Genomic DNA, 20,735 nt, shown 5'->3' on the forward strand with positions numbered 1-20,735 from the left:
GTCATGTAACTGGAATCATATTGTGTAAATACCAGTAGTTCATTCTTTCTTTTGGGGGGGGAAGGGGCCCGCACCACAGAGCATGTGGGATCTTTGCCGACCAGGGTTTGAACCCATGCCCCCTGCATTGGGAGCTTGGAGTCTTAACCACTAGACCATCAGGGAAGTCCTCATTCCTTTTTACTGAGTACATTGTATGAAGTTATTATGAATAACTTATTCCTTCAGCTGTCGATGGACATATCAATTACAAAATTGGGTTGCTTCCAACTTTTGGGTATTACAAGTGGGATGGGTTGAATTGCCTCACCCCTCTCCCCCCACAAATTCATATGTTGAAATCCTAACTTGTAGTAGACCACAGAATGTGACATTATTCGGAAATAGGGTATTTGCAGATGTAATTAATTAAGATGAGGTCGTTTTGAATTAGGGTGAGCCTCTCCTCAGGCCCAGGAGTCCCTGTCCCTAGCCCTTCCCCCCTCAGACCCAGGGGTAGAGACCCCCAGCCTCTCCTCTCTCAGACCCAGGGGTCCAGGCTCCCAGCCCCACCTCCTTCAGACCCAGAGTGTATGCCCCCATGTCCTCCTGCCTCAGGACCCAGGAGTTTGGGAACCTCCCAGGCTAGTAGGTCTTAGATTCTGAGCATTGAAATGATCAAATTGTCCCAGAAAGTCAACGAGGAACACATATATTTATGTTCCTTATTTATTTTTATTGCAGTATAGTTGATTTACAATATTATATTAGTTTCAGGTGTACAACATAGTGATTCAAAATTTTTATAGATTATATTCCGTTCACAGTTTTTATAAAATATTGGCTATAGTCCCTGTGCTGTACGGTATATCCTTGTAGCTTATTTTATACATAGTACTTTGTAAGGAACATATTTTTAGAAGAGGAAACAAGCTGATACATTTGAAAGACACAGAGGACGGAAGTCCGAAAGCAGCAGCTGCAGGATTGGGATCGTGGGGTCCCTCCAGCAGCTGTGCGAGTGTGACGTTATTGGAACCGCGCGTAGGCCCCGCCCCCGAGGTCACGGCCTCGCCCCCGGCTCCGGAAACTTACGCTCACGGCCCCTCTCCATAGGTCCCTCCCCCGGAAGTTCCGCCCCGCTCGTTTCCGGAAGCCGAGGGTTCCAGCCGGGCTTGCACTTTCCCACGTGAATCCCAGGCAGCGCGCTCCTAGGACCGACCCCGGGCGCGGGTCTGCGGGCGGCTGCAGTGGAAACCGCCCCCCCCCCAACCCCCCCGCTCCGGCCCAGTATGAATCGCTACATTCTGCCGCTGTCCGTGCTGGGCACAGCGGTGGGTGGCGCCGTGCTGCTCAAGTGAGTACGTGCGGGTCCCCCAGGCGCGGTAACGGCTGGCCGGTGGGCAAGGACGAGGGAGGGAAAGCCGAGTGGAGATCGCCAACCCCTGGCCCACCCAGGAGTCCTCCAGCTCACCCGTCCAGCAGTGCTCCCAGAGAATGCGGGGGCAAGCCTGGTCCCCGAGAGGGCAGGTCACGGCCCAAGGTCACCCAGAGAAAGGGGCGGATCCGGGCCCTGGTAAACATTTTGGTCTAGTTGCTTCTGGACTTTTAATGGATTAATTCATTCATTCAGCGGACACTTATTGAGCACTTCCCATATGTCAAGTCCTGGCCCAGATGCAAGGAAAGTATGTATCACCTAAGCTCCCGTTGTCCGGAATTAGAGAAACAAATTAAAATTGTCCAAGTCAGTAAGTGAAAAGATCGTATTGCGTGGTATATAGACATACTGTAGTTCTTTCTTCTCTTTCCTAGGCTAATTCGTTTAATAAAAACAAGACAAAACGGGACTAAGAAGTAAAAACTATTAGGTGTAAAATAAGCTACAAGGATATATTGCACAACCCGGGGAATATAGCATATATTTTATAATGTTATAAATGGAATGGGTTATAAATGGAATATAACCTTTAAAAATTGTAAATCACTATATTGTACACCTGTACCTTATATAATATTGTATATCAACTACAATATAAAAATCCCCCCAAACCAAAAAACTGCTACCAAATATTCTATAGGAGCACCATTCAGTAGAACTTCCTGTGATCATCGAAATGTTTTACACTTGCCCTGTCCATTATGAGCCATACCGTGCGACTATTTTTTATTTATTTATTTTTGGCTGCGTTGGGTCTTCTTTGCTGCACACAGGCTTTCTCTAGTTGCGGCGAGTGGGGGCTACTCTTCGTTGTGGTGCGAGGGCTTCTCATGTTGTGGAGCACGGGCTCTAGGCACACAGGCTTCAGTAGTTGTGGCACGCGGGCCCAGTAGTTGTGGCTCGCGGGCTCAGTAGTTGTGGCTCGCGGGCTCTAGAGCGCAGGCTCACTAGTTGTGGTGCACAGGCTTAGTTGCTCCGTGGCATGTGGGATCTTCCCTGACCAGGGGTTGAACCCGTGTCCCCTGCATTGGCAGACGGATTCTTAACCACTGTGCCACCAAGGAAGTCCCCGTGTGACTACTGAGCACTTAAAAGTATGACCATGTTATGCTTGTAGTAACAATATTGTATTGTATTGTACACTTAAAAATTTGTTAAGAGGGTAGATCTCATGTTACGTGTTCAGGATTAGCAATATGTAATATTACTACAGTTACACAAGTGATTAGCTGGGCGTTAGGCCAGAAAGTGATTGCACTATTGAAATACCTTTTTTTCCCCCTTAAGGCAATCAAGGATATACTCTAAATCTCTTTGAATAAATACCTTTGGGTTTGTTTATCTGCTCTATGATGAGGCTTCATTTTGAACTTGTTCCTCCTGATCTGATAAAGTCTTTTTTGTTTAGCTGGCTGATACCTTGTTATTTATAATCATTAAACAGCTGCTTTGTAAATATTAACTACCTTTTTTGGAAAGCTCTAGAAAATGGAAATAATTTTTCCTTATAATAAAATTCATCAGGGAATTCCCTGGCAGTCCAGTGGTGAGGACTCAGCACTTTCACTGCTGAGGGCCCAATCCTTGGTCGGGGAACTAAGAACCTGCAAGCTGTGTGAGTGACGTGGCCAAAAAAAAAAAAAAAAAAAAAAAAAATCATCGGCTGCTGTTTTTTTTTTTTTTATAAATTTATTTATTTATTCTTATTTTTTATTTTTGACTGCGTTGGGTCTTCATTGCTGCGCGTGTGCTTTCTCTAGTTGCAGCGGGCGGGGGCTACTCTTAGTTGTAGTGCGTGGGCTTCTCATTGCGGTGGTTTCTCTTGTTGCAGAGCACAGGCTCTAGGCGTGCAGGCTTCAGTAGTTGTGGCACGTGCGCTCAGTAGTTGTGGCTCGCAGGTTCTAGAACACAGGCTCAGTAGTTGTGGCGCACGGGCTTAGTTGTTCCACAGCATGTGGGATCTTCCTGGACCAGGGGTTGAACCTGTGTCCCCTGCATTGGCAGGCAGATTCTTAACCACTGCGCCACCAGGGAAGTCCCTTGGCTGCTGTTTTTATTTTTAATTCATGCTGATGTCTTTCAGTTCTGAAAAAGCTTAAAAATAAAAAAGTGCCAGCATGGGAAGAATAAAAGAAAACTGAATGCCCTAGGGGGGAAAGTATGACTTTTTTTTTTTTTTTAATTTTTATTGGAGTGTGGTTGCTTTATTATGTTGTGTTAGTTTAGACTATTTATTTTTAATTAAATTAAAAAATTAGCCTCGGGGACTTCCCTGGTCCCCTGTGACATCTGAAAAGTCCCCTTTGACAAGTTCTGGGAATTAGGACGTGCACATCATTGGGGGCCCTTATTCTGCTACTACGCCCACATTCCAGAGGCTAAATACTGGAAACAACCAAATGTCACCAACAGGGAACTGGCCAAATAGACAATGTCATCTCCACACAAGAGAAGGGCAACGTACAACACGGTGGCCACCAACCACCAGAGACTAATTGTTTTCTTTTTTTAATTAGTTAATTTATTTTTTTTATATTTATTTTTGGCTGCATGGGGTCTTCGTTGCGGCGCGCGGGCTTCTCATTGCGGTGGTGTCTCTCATTGCGGAGCGCGGGCTCAGATGTCAGAGGTCACCGTGTTAAGGACCTTGAGATGGGAGATGACCTGGGTTATCCAGGTGGCACAACATCATCACAACGGTCCTTATAAGAGGGAGGCAGAAGCATCAGAGTCAGGGACTGGAAGATGCTGTGCTGCCGACTCTGAAGGTGAAGGAAGGGGCCACGAGCCGAGGGATGCGGGCGGCCCCTAGAGTCTGGAAGAGGCGTGGGGACGATTCTCAGTTCTCCCTGGAGCCTCCAGAAGGCACACAGCTCTGCCGACACCTCGATTTTAGCCCAGTGAGACCCATTTCGGACTCTGACCTGCAGACTGTAGGAAATACCATTGCATGGTTTTAACCCACTGAGCTTGTGGTGATCTGTTACAGCAGCCACAGGAAGCGAATACGGGGGGTCTTTCTACAATGACGATTGTCTTGCTGTGCACGCTCCCCCACACCAGACCATGCTGAGTCCTTTACCTGTACCACGACACCGGTCCCATGGAGTTAGGCGATGTCGTTTCCATCTTTCCGTTGGGGGAACACAAGCTCAGAGAGGTCATTTCCCTGAGATCACAACAGTCAGGGGCACCTGTGGTGAGAGAGGACAGACAGACCGAACTGACCTGCCATTTTTTACCTCCAGGGACTTTGTCGCCGGCGGGGCTTGTCCCAGCAAGACCACCATTCCCGGGAAGACCGTCATTGTGACCGGCGCCAACACGGGCATCGGGAAACAGACCGCCTTGGAGCTGGCCAAAAGAGGTGAAGTCCCGGTGGGCACCTGCTTCTCTGCCTGAGGCTCGGGCGCGAGATCTGGCGGTGGATGGTTTGATTTCCCGGGGGATGTTAAGGCATCTGATTCTTTTGGTTGGAAGTGGCAGAAACAGACTCACGCCGGCTGAAGCCCCAAAGCCTCGTGTCTCTGGAAGAGGGAAGGGCAGGTTCAGGGTCTCAGAGGAGGCCGTGGGCACTCAGCAGTTACTGGTTTGGGTTTTTCTCTTTGCATCGGCTGTGCCCTTTCCTACTGTAGTTGGACTCAGTCCCAATGGCTGGGTCAGGGCCTGGGTCAGAGGTTGGGGGTCAGGCTCTCCCAAGCTTACTGGTCAGGCGTTTTGTGGAAAGAATATCCTTCGATTTGGGTCTGTTTGACGTTTTTCTCATGGTCAGGCTGGGCTTATGGAGGAGGAGTGCCCTCCTCAGCACATGCAGATGTCTTTTGAACTTGGAATCAGTGGGGTTTCCTGTGGGCTCAGGCACGAGAAAGGGAGGAGTTAAGGTTTTTGTTTGAACAGCTGGAAGACCAAAGCTGCCTTGGCTGGGACGGGGAGGCCAGGACAGGGCAGGGGTGAGGGCTGGGGAGCCCGGAAGCGCTCCTTGGGCTGGTCGAGTCGAGGTGGCCGGTGAATGGGTCCCTGATGGACTGGCCAGGCCTGAGCTGCCTGTTCACCCCTGAGGTGAGAGCGGTGGGGGGCCATGAGGGCAGCCCCCCTGCCCCCCACGCCACATGGGGTTTCCCCAGGGGAGGGACAGGTGCTCCTTTCAGGAAAAAGCGAGAAGGGAGGGGCTTCCCTGGTGGCGCAGTGGTGAAGAATCCGCCTGCCAACGCAGGGGACGTGGGTTCGAGCCCTGGTCCGGGAAGATCCCACGTGCCACGGAGCCACTAAGCCCGCGAGCCACAACTACTGAGCCCGCGAGCCACAACTCCTGAAGCCCACGCGCCTAGAGCCCGTGCTCCGCAACAAGAGAAGCCACCGCCATGAGAAGCCCGCGCGCCGCCATGAAGAGTAGCCCCCGCTCGCCGCAATTAGAGAAAGCCCACGCGCAGCAACGAAGACCCAGCGCAGCCAAACATAAATAAATAGATAAATTAAAAAAAAGAAATTAAAAAAATGAAAACAAAAAATAAGACAGCTAATTTATTTAAAGAAAAAAAAAAAAGTGAGACGGGAAATTGGGCGAGCACACCCACTGTGGTCCCTTGAGAGCCAGGCTGCCACTGGGAGGGCAGACAGATCCGGGACTTGATGAGTCCGTTCTGGACTGTGTGGTGGGGGCCCAGCTGTGCAGGGCGAGCCCGCAGGCCCACGCGGTCCGCAGGCTTGCTGCCCGTCCTCCTCGCAGTCCCTGTTTCTTCTCACTTCTCTAAGTTGAAAGAAAAAGTTTAAAAAAATTAAATTTTTTCCTTTTTTTAAAAAAAATTTTGGCTGTGCCGCCCCGGCATGCGGGAACTTAGTTCCCCGGCCAGGGATGGAACCTGCGCCCCCTACAGTGGAAGCGCGGAGCCTTAACCCGCTGGACCGCCAGGGAAGTCCCCGAAAAGTTTTCTTTTTAAAGGCTGTATTAAGATTTAATTCACACATTTAAAGTATACACGTCCATGTTTTTTAGCATATTCACAGAATTGTGCAACCGTCACCGCTTTCCATTTTAGAACATTTTTCATCACCCCAGAACGAAACCTGGCTCCTCTAAGCCATCATCCCCTAATTTCCCTTCTCCGCCAAAGCTAGGAAGCCACTAATCATCCTTCTATGGATTTGCCTCTTCTGGACATTCCGGATAAATGAATCGTGTGCTCTGTGTCCTTCTGTGTCTGGCTTCTTTCACTGAGCATCACCTTTGTGAGGTTCATCCATGGTGCAGATATGTTGGAATTTCCTTCCTTTTCGTGGCTAATATTCCACTGATGGACAAACCACATTTCACTTATTCATTCATCCCTTAAAAAATTTTTTTTTAATTAAAAATTTTTTAAATATTTTATATCGGACTATAGTTGATTTACAATGTTGTGTTAGTTTCAGGTGTACAGCAAAGTGATTCAGTTATACATATACATGTATCTGTTCTTTTTCAAGTTCTTTTCTCATTTAGGTTGTTACAGAATGTTGAGTAGAGTTCCCCGTGCTGTACAGTAGGTCTTTGTTGGTTATTTATTTTATGTATAGTAGTGTGTACATGTCAATCCCAAATTCCCAGTTTATCTCTCCCCAGCAATATTCATTTATCCCTTGATGGACATTTGGGTTGTTTCCACCTCTGGCTATTCTGCATAGTGCTGCTGGGTACATTTGAGTGCACATTTTTGTGTGGACTTATGTTTTCATTTATCTTGGGTATCTATACTTAGGAGTGGATCTTTTTTTTTTTAATTTTAAAAAAATTTGTATTGGAGTATAGTTGATTTACAATGTTGTTTCAGGTGTACAGCAAAGTGAATCAGTTATACATATACATATAGCCACTCTTTTTTTTTTTTAGATTGTTTTCCCATATAGGCCATTACAGAGTATTGAGTAGAGTTCCCTGTGCTATACAGCAGGTTCTTATTAGTTATCTATTCTATATATAGTAGTGTGTATATGTCAATCCCAATCTCCCAATTTATCCCCCCCATCCCCTGGTAATCATAAGTTTGTTTTCTACATACATGACTCTACTTCTGTTTTGTAAATTACTTCATTTGTACCCTTTTTTTGGATTCCACATATAAGTGATATCATATTTGTCTTTCTCCATCAGACTTAGTTCCCTCAGTATGACAGTCTCTAGGCCCATCCATGTTGCTGCAGGTGGCATTATTTTGTTCTTTTTATGGCCGAGTAGTATTCCATTGTATACATGTACCACATCTTCTTTATCCATTCCTCTGCTGATGGACATTTAGGTTGCTTCAGGAGTGGAAATTTAAAAAAAAATTTCATTAAAAAGTTTTTTTTTTTTGGTCTGGCTCTTCCAGGAGGTACCATCATTCTGGCCTGTCGAGACTTGGAGAAGTGTGAGGCGGCAGCCAAGGAGATTCGAGGGGAGACCCTTAATCACCACGTCAACGCCCGGCACCTGGACTTGGCCTCCCTTAAGTCCATCCGAGAGTTTGCAGCAAAGATCATTGAAGGTGAGAGGGATGACGCTGGCCTTGTGGGGCAAGGACTTGGGTGGCCAGGCTGTGAGGAGGGAATTATACCAGGCAGGTCCTAGAGCCAGGTATTGGTCGCCACCTGTTTTCGTTCAGCCTTTGGGTAAAGATTTTACATTTTTTTCTCTTCTGACATTTTCACGTTTACATGGGGGAAAGAAAATTAAAAGAATAACATTTCATGACACGTGACCATTATATGGAATTCAAATTTTATTTTATTTTGGCTGTGCCACATGGCTTGTGGGATTTCTTTCTTCTTCTTTTTTTTTAAAATTTACTTATTTATTTATTTATTTTTTGCTGTGTTGGGTCTTCGTTTCTGTGCAAGGGCTTTCTCTAGTTGTGGCAAGCGGGGGCCACTCTTCATCGCGGTGCGCGGGCCTCTCACTGTCGCGGCCTCTCTTGTTGCGGAGCACAGGCTCCAGACGCGCAGGCTCAGTAGTTGTGGCTCACGGGCCTAGTTGCTCTGCGGCATGTGGGATCTTCCCAGACCAGGGCTCGAACCCGTGTCCCCTGCATTGGCAGGCAGATTCTCAACCACTGCGCCACCAGGGAAGCCCTCTTCTTTTTTTTTTTTATAAATTTACTTTATTTATTTATTTTTTGCTGTGTTGGGTCTTCGTTGCTGCTTTCTCCAGTTGCGGTGAGCGGGGGCTACTCTTCATTGTGGTGTGCAGGCTTCTCATTGAGGTGGCTTCTCTTGTTACAGAGCACGGGCTCTAGGCGCGCGGGCTCAGTAGTTGTGGCATGCGGGCTCTAGAGTGCAGGCTCAGTAGCTGTGGCGCACGGGCTTAGTTGCTCCGCGGCATGTGGGATCCTCCCGTACCAGGGATCGAACCCGTGTGCCCTGCATTGGCAGGCGGATTCCCAACCACTGCACCACCAGAGAAGTCCTGGGATTTCTTTTTTTAAATAAATAAATAAATAAATAAATTTATTTATTTATTTTTGGCTGTGTTGGGTCTTCGTTGCTGCACGCAGGCTTTCTCTAGTTGTGGCGAGCGGGGGCTACTCTTTGTTGCAGTGCACAGGCTTCTCGTTGCAGTGGCTTCTCGTTGCGGAGCACGGCTCTAGGCACGTGGGCTTCAGTAGTTGTGGCATGCCGGCTCAGTAGCTGTGGCTCGCGGGCTCTAGAGCGCAGGCTCAGTAGCTGTAGCGCACGGGCTTAGTTGCTCTGCAGCATGTGGGATCTTCCCGGACCAGGGCTCGAACCCGCATCCCCTGCATTGGTAGGCGGATTCTTAACCACTGCGCCACCAGGGAAGCCCTGGCTTGTGGGATCTTAGTTCCTGGACCAGGGATGGAACCCGCGCCCTTGGCAGTGAAAGTGCAGAGCCCTAACCACTGGACCACCAGGGAGTTCCCAGAATTCAGATTTTAGTTTCCATAAAGTTTTATTGGCATGCAGCCATGCCCATTGGTTTACGTATTATCTGTGGCTGCTTTAGTCCTGGGAGGGCAGAGTTTAGTAGAGACAGACCATATCGCCTGCAAAGGCAGAAATATTTACTACCTGGTCCTTTACAGAAGAAGTTAACTGACTGCTGTCTAGGAAAACTAAGTCCTGTATGTCCTTGGATCCTACAAGAAGTAGAGGCCAAGGAGGGAGGAAGAGTTAGTCAGGTGGAGAAGGGCAGAAACACTGATTCAGCCAACATTTCCGGAGGCTCTCTGGCTCTTGGGTGATGCAGGTGACACAGACGTGAGTCAGATTCAGCCTCTGCTTCCGAGGAGCGCCCGGGCTGGTGGGGGACACGGCTGTGACAATAGGTAACTAAGGGTTAGTGCAGAGAATCTGGAACTCCCACATTCTTTGCTGGGTGTTTCTTTTTGCAAATCCAGGGATGAGGCTGGCATTTCTCTGCACTTCCGTCACGTTGATGCCTGACTCACTCTTTTTGCTCCCCACCACATGGTCTCAGAACCACTTACGAATTTATTTTTTTCAAACAGGAATAACATTTGGAGGGTTAAACGTTCAGAAAGTGCAAATGGGGATACAGCAAAACCTCTTCCCGCCACGCCTGCCATTAGCTCCCAGCATGCCGTCCTCAGATGTGTTCAGTGCTCCATGTCTTGTGTGTCCTTCTGGGGCCCATTTATGCATTTATAAAGCAAACGGGGATACACTTGCCCTTGGCTTTTTTGTGCAAAGCGGAGCCTGTTATATACCTGGTGCTGCCCCTTGCTTTTTCTCCCCGGTTCTATCTTGGAGATCGTTGCAGGCAGAATTTTTTCCTTCTTTTCTTGTGGCTAGCTTGTGGTTTTTTTGTTTTTTTGGTCTTTTTTTTGGCCACTGCGTGGCATGTGGGATCTTAGTTCCCTGACCAGGGATGGAACCCGTGCCCCCTGCAGTAGAAGCATGGAGTCCTAACCCCTGGACTGCCAGAGTGTTCCTGTGTGTGTATTTTTTAAATTTTTATTGAAATATAGTTGATTTACAATGTTTTTGTAGTTTCAGGTGTACAGCAAAGTGATTCAGTTATATACACACACATGCTCACACATACACACACACACAAATTCTTTTTTAGATTCTTTTCCATTATAAGTTATTACAAGATATTGAATATAGTTCCCTGTGCTATATAGTAGGTAGGTCCTTGTTGGTTATCTATTTTATATATAGTGATGTGTATATTTTAATCCCCAGCTCCTAATTTATCCCTCCCCCCCTTCTCCTTTGGTAACCATAAGTTTGTTTTCTAGGCCTGTGAGTCTATTTCTGCTTTGTAAATAAGGTCATTCGTATCATTTTTTTAGATTCCACATGTGATATCATATGGTATTTGTCTTTTTCTTTCTGACTGACTTCACTTTGTGTGATAATCCTCTAGGTCCATCCACGTCGCTGCAAATGGCATTATTTCATTCTTTTTCATGGCTGAGTAATATTCCATTGTATATGTGTACCACATCTTCTTTATCCATTCCTCTGTTGATGGACACTTAGGTTGCAGAAAGTACTTGTCGAATGGATAATAACGAAGCCGTTCTACCCAGCAGGTTCTGTTATCACCCCTTTTACAGAAGGGGAAACTGAGTCACACATTTGTCCTCACCCCTGTCTTCCAGAGGAGGAGCGAGTGCACATCCTGATCAATAACGCAGCCGTGATGCGGTGCCCCCACTGGACCACCGAGGACGGCTTTGAGATGCAGCTTGGCGTTAACTACCTGGGTGAGGCTGCAGGCTGTGTGGCGTCGGCCTGGGATGTGAGCAGGAGTCCCCGTGGGCCAGGCACAGGCTCCGGGAGGGGTCTTCCTCTCTCCGGTATGGCCAGGCGGCCGTGAGTAGGGTCACCTGGCAGCTCAGGGAATCACCTGTTCATTGCTGGACCCTCAGTCCTTCGGACCTTCCATCAGCCTCTTGGCCATTTGTCCCTTTGTCTGTCTGTCCTCCAGTCTCTGTCTGTCCTTCTCTCACTGTGTCAGTTTATCTGTTGTCACCCTGAAGGCATCTGCAGTCCATTAGTAAGGGTGATGGATGTTGGGTGGAAACCAATCATATAGGATTAGGGCCCACCCTAATGACCTCACCCTAATGGCCTCATTTTACCTTGATCACCTCTCTAAAGACCTTCTCTCCAAATAAGGTCACATGCTGATGTACTGGAGGGTAGGGCATATTTTTTTAGGGGGGTTGGGGAGGGTGACACAATTCACCCATAACACATGTGAGTTGTGACTACCCTTCACCCCCTATGGGCTGGGACTCAAGTCATGTGACCTGATGGAGCTGCAAGGGAGTCTGGGAAATGTAGTCTTTCACTGGGCAGTCTCATGCATAACCCAAAATTCTATCACTGAAGAAGAAATGGAGAAAGGATTTTGGGAGACAGAAGGCATTCTCTTCTCCAGCTGACCTCATAGAGGGTTATCACAGGGCTTTGTGATAATTTGTTGTCAGGAATGTCTTGTACATTGTAGGATTTTTTTTGCCATGCCACACGGCTTGTGGGATCTCAGTTCACTGACCAGGGATTGAACCCTGACTGCAGCAGTGAAAACCCAGAATCCTAACCACTAGGCCACCAGGGAACTCCCACATTGTAGGATTTTTAGCAGCATCCCTGGCCTCCACCCACTAGGTGGCAGTAGCACTCCTCTACTGTCCACAGTTGTGATGATCAAAATTATCTCTAGATGGTGCCAAATGCCTGCTGGTGGGGGGCGCAAAGTTGGACCGTGTTGAGAAACATGGGTTATGGGAGGATGAAATAAGGTGATATTCTCAGTATGGTCCTATGCACGGGACAAGACTTCAGTGAAAGTTATCTTTTCGTTTTCCATCCTCCAGGTCACTTTCTTTTGACGAACTTGCTGCTGGACAAGCTGAAAGCCTCTGCTCCTTCGCGCATCATCAACCTCTCGTCCTTGGCCCACGTTGCTGGGCACATAGACTTCGAGGACTTGAACTGGGAGAAGAGGAAGTATGACACTAAGGCAGCCTACTGCCAGAGCAAGCTGGCCGTTGTCCTCTTCACCAAGGAGCTGAGCCGGCGGCTGCAAGGTGCGTGTGGCGAGCCTCGCTGGTCTCCCCTTTCCTTTAGCTCCGAGCCTGAAACAGTCCTGCTGTGACCCTGGGTGGATGGGAGGTCAAGCATTGCCTCCAGGACCGAGTAGGCAAACGTATGACACACTTACCACCACGCTCCCCGCTGGTGGGTGAAGCAGGCATCACTAATCAATCACAGCATTCTTCTTCTCTGCTCATCCCGGACAGGCACCTGAGCCTTTGGTGCTCTAGACCAGTGAACCTTTGGCAATATCTGGAGACATTTTTCGCTGTCAGTTTGGGGAGCAGGGGCGGGTTGGGTGATATTCCTGGCATCTAGTGGGCAGAGGCCAGGGATGCTGATCAACATCCTACAGGGCACAGGATAAAGAATCATCCGACCTCGGTGTCCATAGTGCTGAAGTTGAGAAGTCTGCCCTTTGCCTTTGCTTCTCAAAGAGTCAGTAGACCAGCAGTGTCAGCTCACCTGGGTGTTTGTCATAATTGCGGCATCTCAGACCCCACCCTGACCCACTGCTTCAGACTCTGGGGTGGAGCCTGGCGGTCTGGGCTTCTCAAGCCCTCCAGGTGATTTTTACACACTGAGGTTCAGAGGCTCTGCCCTGGACAGCCATGAGTCAGAGCTGCCTTGCAGGTGAAACCGGGGATGTGGAGGCTTCAGAGCAAGAGGGCGACATGGATTCAGGGGGAGCCCCCTAGGATGGTTGCTATCAGCCTTCCTGGTGAGGGGTGAACCTGATGTCTGCCTGCCTCACTTTTTCCTTCTCTCCCCAGGCACGGGCGTGACTGTCAATGCCTTGCACCCCGGCGTGGCCAGGACAGAGCTGGGCAGACACACGGGCATGCACAGGTCCGCCTTCTCCAGCTTCACGCTCGGTAAGTCCCCTCCTGGTCTGGGGTCCCTTAACCGAACCCCTGTCCTCCTAGCTTGGGGCTCAGGACCCTCAGTGTATTAGGGTCTTCCTGAGAAACAGAACCAATAGGATAGGATATACATAGGTATTTAGAGAGATTTATTAGGGGGGATTGGCTCATGCATCTGTGGGGGCTGAGAAGTCCCAGGGTCTGCTCTGTACGCCGGAGGCCCAGGAACGCTGACGGTGTAGTTGCAGTACAAACCCAAAGGCGTGAGCACCAGGGGAACTGATGGTGCAAGTCCCGGTCCAAGTCGGAGGGCCAGGAGCGCCAGTGTCTGAGGCCAGGAGGAAATGGATGTCCCTGCTCAAGGAGAGAGAGAATTCGCCCTTTCTCCACCTTTTTGTTCTATTTTCACCCCCAACTAATTGCATGGTGCCCACCCACATTGGTGAGGGTGGATTTTACATAGTCTATTGATTCAAATGCTAAATCTCTTCACACCCTCACAGACACCCCAGAAATAATGTGTTATCTGCTCTCTGGACATCCCTTAGCCCTGTCAAGTTCACACATAAAATTAACATCACACTCAGGGGCTTTGCTCTGCCCCTTGCCCTGTATCTTCCTTGGTACTAAGTCACTTTCATATGTCTACCCAGCCTGCCAGCCTCAGAACAGCCCTGGGAAACAGGCCAGAGCCTGTTTGATGAGACTGTTTCAGAGGTGGAGGTCATGGAGCTGACTTCCTGGAGTCCGGGCGTGCTTGGGGTAACTCCAGTTTCATCCCAGACTAGCTGGGCCACCCATCAAAGTGACTTCTCTCCGAACCTCCCTTTCCTTATCTGCAAAATGAGGGTCATGGTAGTACCTGCCTCAGTGGGGAGGATTAGATGAGCCCTCGCTAAAAGGGCCAGCACAATTCCTGGCCGAATAAATAATTAGAGCTTTATAACTAGTGTTTATAATCCTGAAAAACATTTAGTTGTTGGGGGCTAGGTATCAGGGACCTGAAACTGATGCTGGCACTGGAGACACTCAATACACAGAAGCTACTTTAAAGAAAGATCGGGTGGGGTGAGGACTTGGGGCTGACATAGAGGAGGGGGACCTTCCGTTTGCCTGGGAAAAGCCAGGGGGGCTTCCTGGAGGAGGCAACTTTCAAGCTGGTCCCTGCATCTGGAATTTGTCTGGGCAGTGCCAAGGAAGGGGGCTCCTGGTGTTGGGAACCAGAGGGGCAAAGGCCTGGAGGAGAGCTCTGTGGGACTCCAGGGAAACTTCTGGCCTTCGTGGGCCCTGAGCCACCTGGGGTGGTGCTGGGCTTTCTGTATCTTCCTCTCTGAATGTGTGGACTGAACTCTCTGTGGGCCGATGCAGGGCCCATCTTCTGGCTGCTGGTCAAGAGCCCCCAGCTGGCGGCCCAGCCCAGCACCTACCTGGCCGTGGCGGAGGAGTTGGAGGGCGTTTCTGGAAAGTACTTTGAGGGACTCAAAGAGAAGGCTCCGGCCCCGGAAGCTGAGGATGAGGAGGTAGCCCAGAGGCTTTGGGCTGAAAGTGCCCGCCTTGTGGGCTTGGAGATGTCCTATGGATCCTCTGAGAGGGGACAGCCCCTCCCCAAATAACTTCTGGGAGCAGGTATGAAAGCCACCAGGGAGGCAGTCACCAAGATGGGACAGCAGCCAACCAAAGCTGGCTGCCATGCCCGCAGCACCCTCTAGGTGGCAGTATTGGCCAAGGAATGCTGGTGGCCATGCCCGCAGCACCCTCTAGGTGGCAGTATTGCCCCTTTTCTGGCCACAATGGATTGGACAGCAGGTGAGCACCTGACCCAGGGGCTGGCTGGTACAGTGTGCCCTGCTGCCAGCAGGTGAGCTGGGCCATCAGATGCCTCCCTTGGGAATCCAAACCAGGAATTTTGGGGGGCAGCATCAGCTCCCTCTGGTGTGGGCCATGTCAGGGACTGGATGGCCGTGGGCAAGTTGTCTGGCAGATGCTTGAGTTCATGGTCCCCCGTGGGACCTTGCACACCTCCAGTCTCCTCTCTGAGCCTTGGTTTCTCCAGCTGTAAACTGTGGAGAATAACCTGACTACCTCATTGGATGGCCGTGAGTTACCGCTGGGCTTGGAGAATGGCAGCTGCATACTCCTTGCCGTTGGATGTTTACCGAGGACCTTCTGTGTGCCAGACCCTGCAAGGTGCTGGGGATGCCCCCCAGGAACAGACCGACTCAGATCTGGCCTTGTTATCTCCGAGTCACGCTGGGGACAGCACGGTGGGGAGGAACCACTGGGGAACCAGGCTGCCTGGGATCACGACCTTCCCTCCAGTTCCTGTGGGGATTTCAACTGTAGACGCTCAAGCTTGCTCTTTAATAATAAAAAGAAAACATTTAACTGAGTCACAGCTTTTATTTTCTTCCTCGTGCGGGTGTGTGGTGGGGGGTGGAGAAGGGGCAGCGCCAATGACCTGAACAGGAAGAACTTGTATTTATTGCATTTAGGAAACTGGGTCAGTGGCTTAAATATTGCCAGGGCAGTAAACCACTCAGAAGTTCAGACTTTTGGGGGAATTCCCTGGCGGTCCAGTGGTTAGGGCTCCGCACTTCCACTGCGGGGGGCACGGGTTTGATCCCTCGTTGGGGAACTTAAGATCCCACGTGCTGCACAGTGTGGCCAAAAATAAAGAAAAAGAAAAATTCAGACTTTTAGAGACGAAAGGTGCCCTTCCCTCCTTTCACATGGCAACAGTCGTTGAAGTCTGCGGAGAAATGGGGCTGACACTCAGCTCGGTCACAGCATTGAAGGAGCACCGCAAATCTCAGTAATCAAGACAAAAATGTTTTAACATTAAAAAGTGTAATATATGAGATAATTGTGGGGCACTGCTCCACATCCTACGATACACAGGACGACAGAGAATGATCGTGTTCCAAATGTCATCAGTGCTGAGGGCGGGGAGTGGTGGAAGAGGAACTAAAGATGACCCAGCGCTTCATAAACACAGTGAGCTTTCTTCTGTTACTGCATCAGGTGGAAAATAGCCAAAGGACGTGTGGGGTGACCTGGCCCTGGTAGGTAGCTTTGAATGAACGCCACCTCCCTGTTTGTGCCCGGTGTCTTCTCACTCTGTGGGCTGGACCTAGAGACTCATTTCTTTCTTTCTTTCTTTTTTAAAAATTTTTTGGCTCCGCCGGTCTTAGTTGCAACACGCAGGATCTTCATTGCTGTGTGGAGATCTTTAGTTGCGGCATGTGGGATCTAGTTCCCTGACCGGGGGTCGAACCTGGGCCCCTGCATTGGGAGCGCGGAGTCTTACCCACTGGACCACCAGGGAAGTCCCTAGAGACTCATTTCTAACAAACAGAATAGGGCAAAGGGGATGGACATGGACCGTGGGATTAGGTTACAAAAGGCTGACTTCTGTCTCGCTGGCCCCCCCCCACCCCCTCCCCCCATCCCCACTCGACAGCTGCCGTGCTGTGGGCGGCCCTTGGAGGGACCCGAAGTGGGTCTCTCTGGGCTGAAATCAAGGAGTGAACAGTTCTGAGAGAAAGACAAATACCATATGATATCATCATATGTGGAATCTAATTAAAAAATGATACAAACGAACTTATTTATAGAACAGACACAGACTTACAGATATCAGAAAACAAACTTATGGCTACCGAAGGGGAAACGTGTGTGTGAGGGGGAGGGATAAGTCAGGAGCTCGGGATTGACATACGCACACTACTACATAAGATAGCTAACCAACCGGGACCTACTGTATGGCACAGGGAACTCTACTCAGTATTCTGTGATAACCTATATGAGAAAAGAATCTGAAAAAGAATGAATACGTGTGTACGTATAACTGAATCACTTTGCTCTACACCTGAAACCAACACAACATTGTAAATCAACTATACTCAAAAGTAAAAAAAAAAAAAAGTGCACAGGTATGGTTCCTTCTGGAGGCTCCCAGGGAGAACCTGTTTCCTTACGTTTTTCCAGCTTCTAGAGGCGCCTGCACTTCTTGGCCTGTGGCCCCTTCATCTGCAGAGCAGGCAATGGCAGGCCAGGTCCTTCTCATGCTGCCATCTCTCTGTTTCTCCCGCTTCGCCTCCATCTCCTGTTTTTAAGGACTCTTGTGATACCACTTGGCCCATCCAGATAATCCAGGATCATCTTCCTCCTTTAAAGTCAGCTGATTAGAAACTTTAATCCCATCATCCACCTTAATGCCCCCTTTGCCATGTAAAGTAACAGGGTTCTGGGGAATAGGATGTGGACATCTTTGGGGGGACCCACTTTTCTGCCTACCTCTCTGTCCTTTTCAAAATCTGCTTCCTTAGCACCCCCAGTGTACTTCCCATGCATTCCTTTCTGCTCAAATAGAGAGGAATAAGCTTCAGGGACTTCCCTGGCAGTCCAGGGGTTAGGACTCCACGCTTCCACTGCAGGGGGCACGGGTTCGATCCCCGGTCAGGGAACTAAGATCCCTCATGCCACGTGGCGAGGCCAAAAAAAATTTTTTTTTTATTAAAAAAAAAAAAAAAGTCAGCTTCACCAGTGTTGCTTGCAAGCAAATCAACTGAGAAGAACAGATTTTTAAAATCACAAACTCCCTACCCGCTAAAAAAGAAGAGAAAAAAGAAAAAAACTTGGAGGTGTGTTAGAAAGAAGAGGAGCTGGAATTCAAAGTCTGATTTTAGAACCCACTTTCTTTTTGGGGGGAGCATTAGAGGTCTAAATGCCCAGGAGAACAGCTAACCACAGGGAGATTTGTCTATTATGTAGATGTGAGCAACACACCTCAGGGCTAATTCTAACCACAAACCTTCACAACCAATATCTGCTTGCTTTCTGAAACAGAAACCCCAAGGACCACAAATGTTGACTCACAAATCAACCTAATCCCCATCTACTTCTCCGAAGGCTTTGAGGTGATTCACAAACCTAGCTACGACCTTCAGACTGATGAAAGATGATAGAAACCAACCTCAAACAAAACAATGCAAAACAAAACCCAAAGCCACAGAAACCCAGAGAGGAGATGGTGCCAAGTAATAAACAGACCCAGGAATGCAACGTGGAAGGACAATGCTTCAGGGGGTGGGTTCTTCACAAAGGGAAACCAAGTCAGGGTCAAATCGTTCATACCTCACTCTGGGGCTTGGAAATTCTGTCAGGATGCCTTGGGCTGCTGTTGACAGGACATACTCAAAGGATGTAAGCTGAGCTGACTTTCACCCCAGGCAAAAGCAAGAAGGAACGCTATTTCACAGAAGTAGAAGCCCAGGGGTGTGGCAGGCTTTGAGTTCATCGACATCATTAAGATTCCTACTGCATGATGCATGACGGTCTGACAATTACCAATGCAATGTCATTCCAAGGCTGGGTGTTTGTAACAGGTTGGATGGTGGGGTGCCTCCCCCTAAAAGGTATGTCCAAGTCCTAACTCCCAATACCTGTGAATGGGAGCCAATTGGGAAAAAGTTTCTTTGCCGATGTAATTAGGAATCTTGAGATGAGATTGTCCTAGATTATCTGGGTGGACCCTAAATCCAACAAGTGTCCTTAGAAGACAGAGCAGAGGAAGAAGCAATGAGGGGATTGAGGGCAGAGACAGGGATGATGCAGCCTCAAATCGAGGAATGGCGGGAGCCCCCAGAAACTGCAAAAGGCAAGGAACAGAATCTCCCCCAGAGCTTCTGGAGGGTGCGTTCCCCACCCCGCCCCGCCCTGCCCTGCCACCTTGAATTTGGACTTCTGGCCTCTGGAACTGGGAGAGAATACATTTATGTTGTTCTAAGTCACCAAGGTGATGGTATTTGTTACAGCAGCCAGAGGAAACTAATGCAGGCTCTTTGGGGGGTGGGTCACGAGATGACTACCAGAGCCAATTTGGGCCATTTGTTTTCTTGTTTTTTGCCCAGTGACGGGGAGAGAAGCATTTCTCTATCTTTTTTTTTTTTAATTTATTTTTGGCTGTGTTGGGTCTTCGTTTCTGTGCGAGGGCTTTCTCCAGTTGCGGCAAGTGGGGGCCACTCTTCATCGTGGTGTGCGGACCTCTCACTATCGCGGCCTCTCTTGTTGCGGAGCACAGGCTCCAGACGCGCAGGCTCAGTAGTTGTGGCTCACGGGCTTAGTTGCTCCGCGGCATGTGGGATCTTCCCAGACCAGGGCTCGAACCCGTGTCCCCTGCATTGGCAGGCAGACTCTCAACCACTGCACCACCAGGGAAGCCCACGTTCCTGTCAGGCATGTGGGAATCTTAGCTCCCAGACCAGGGATCGAACCTGCACCCCCTGCATTGGAAGGCGAAGTCTTAACCACTGAACCACCAGGGAAGTCCCTAAAGGTGGAAGCTTTAATTATGGAATTAATTTTTAAAAAGCCAGCTTTTGGTTAGTTTTGGGTTTTATGAAGTTTTTTGTTTTTTGGCTTAATACCTTTTTTTTTTTTTTTTTGGGCCAAGCCTTGTGGGATCTTAGTTTCCTGACCAGGGATGGAACCCGTGTCCCCTGCAGTGGAAGCTTGGAGTCCTAACCACTGGACCGCCAGGGAAGTCCCTCACTGTTGCTTTCTCAGGGCTAAGATCCCCTCCATCTCTGCCCCATGTTTTCAACCCCAGTAGCACTGGGTCTGCAATCCCCATCAGGGACTCTTCGGTCACAGGTCAACAAGCTGACATTTGAAAGTGGCTCTGCCCCATAGACCCTCATACAATGATGGAAATGTCCTTTATCATTTGAGTTTCACGACTGATTCTCTAGGGCTGTGCTGTCCCACATGGGAGCCGTTAGGCGCTCGGTGGCTACAGGGCACGTCGCGTGCCTATTGCAACTGAGGAAGTGAATTTTAAGTTTCATTTAATTTTCATTAACTTAAAGCAAAAGAACTGCCTCTAGCTAGCTGCTGCCATAGTCTGGGAGTCCCGGGAGCAGGCGGGAAGCGTGGGGACCCCTCACCTCTCTCTGGGAGCATCAGGACATGACTGGCTTCTGACCAGAGGTAGGGGAAGTTCTTGTGTAGACCGTAGTAGCATCTGTAGGTCCCCGGGTGCATCAGGAAGATGGCATTCACAGGAAAGTCGGCCTCAAAAGCCCCAGCTTTGTACTTGGAGCTTAGGTCCTGGGCAAATTCTACTCTTCCGTTCCTGGAAAGAACGAATGCGTCAAACCAGGTCTCTGAGTGATACCGCAGACTGAGCTTCTTAGAGGGGGTCTTCTTGGAGGAGGAGCCCCAGTGAGCCGAGAGGGAGGGTTTTCTGTACACACCTGGGAAGGAAGAGAGCCAAGGTGGCGAGTGGGCAGCGCCTCCGCCCGCTCCCTCCCGATTTAACCTGAGCACATCTTCCTAACGCCCAGAAAGCACCCTTCCTGCTTTGCTACACTTGTCCGGAGCTTGAGGCCTCTCCAATTTTGTCCTTG

The 20,735-nt window shown here is 49.2% G+C and overlaps 1 protein-coding gene across 4 annotated transcripts in view; it reads left to right on the plus strand.

Annotated features, from left to right (window-relative positions):
• Window positions 1-1,135: 1,135 nt before the first annotated feature.
• The window catches only part of RDH13 (retinol dehydrogenase 13), a 29,723-nt gene continuing 10,123 nt past the window's right edge, over window positions 1,136-20,735 (plus strand). For 3 of the 4 annotated variants that reach the window (XM_059905743.1, XM_059905744.1, XM_059905746.1), the window contains exons 1-6: window positions 1,136-1,336; window positions 4,669-4,787; window positions 7,765-7,920; window positions 11,020-11,124; window positions 12,244-12,456; window positions 13,237-13,338. In XM_059905743.1, the coding sequence (XP_059761726.1) occupies window positions 1,272-1,336; window positions 4,669-4,787; window positions 7,765-7,920; window positions 11,020-11,124; window positions 12,244-12,456; window positions 13,237-13,338 (760 nt within the window). In that variant the 5' untranslated portion in view covers window positions 1,136-1,271. Of the gene's footprint in view, window positions 1,337-4,668; window positions 4,788-7,764; window positions 7,921-11,019; window positions 11,125-12,243; window positions 12,457-13,236; window positions 13,339-14,694; window positions 15,717-20,735 lie in introns of those variants that run through there. The other variant, XM_059905745.1, reaches the window with a different exon arrangement.

This window comes from Balaenoptera ricei, chromosome 19 (assembly GCF_028023285.1).
Source record: "Balaenoptera ricei isolate mBalRic1 chromosome 19, mBalRic1.hap2, whole genome shotgun sequence".
Lineage (NCBI taxonomy): Eukaryota > Metazoa > Chordata > Mammalia > Artiodactyla > Balaenopteridae > Balaenoptera > Balaenoptera ricei.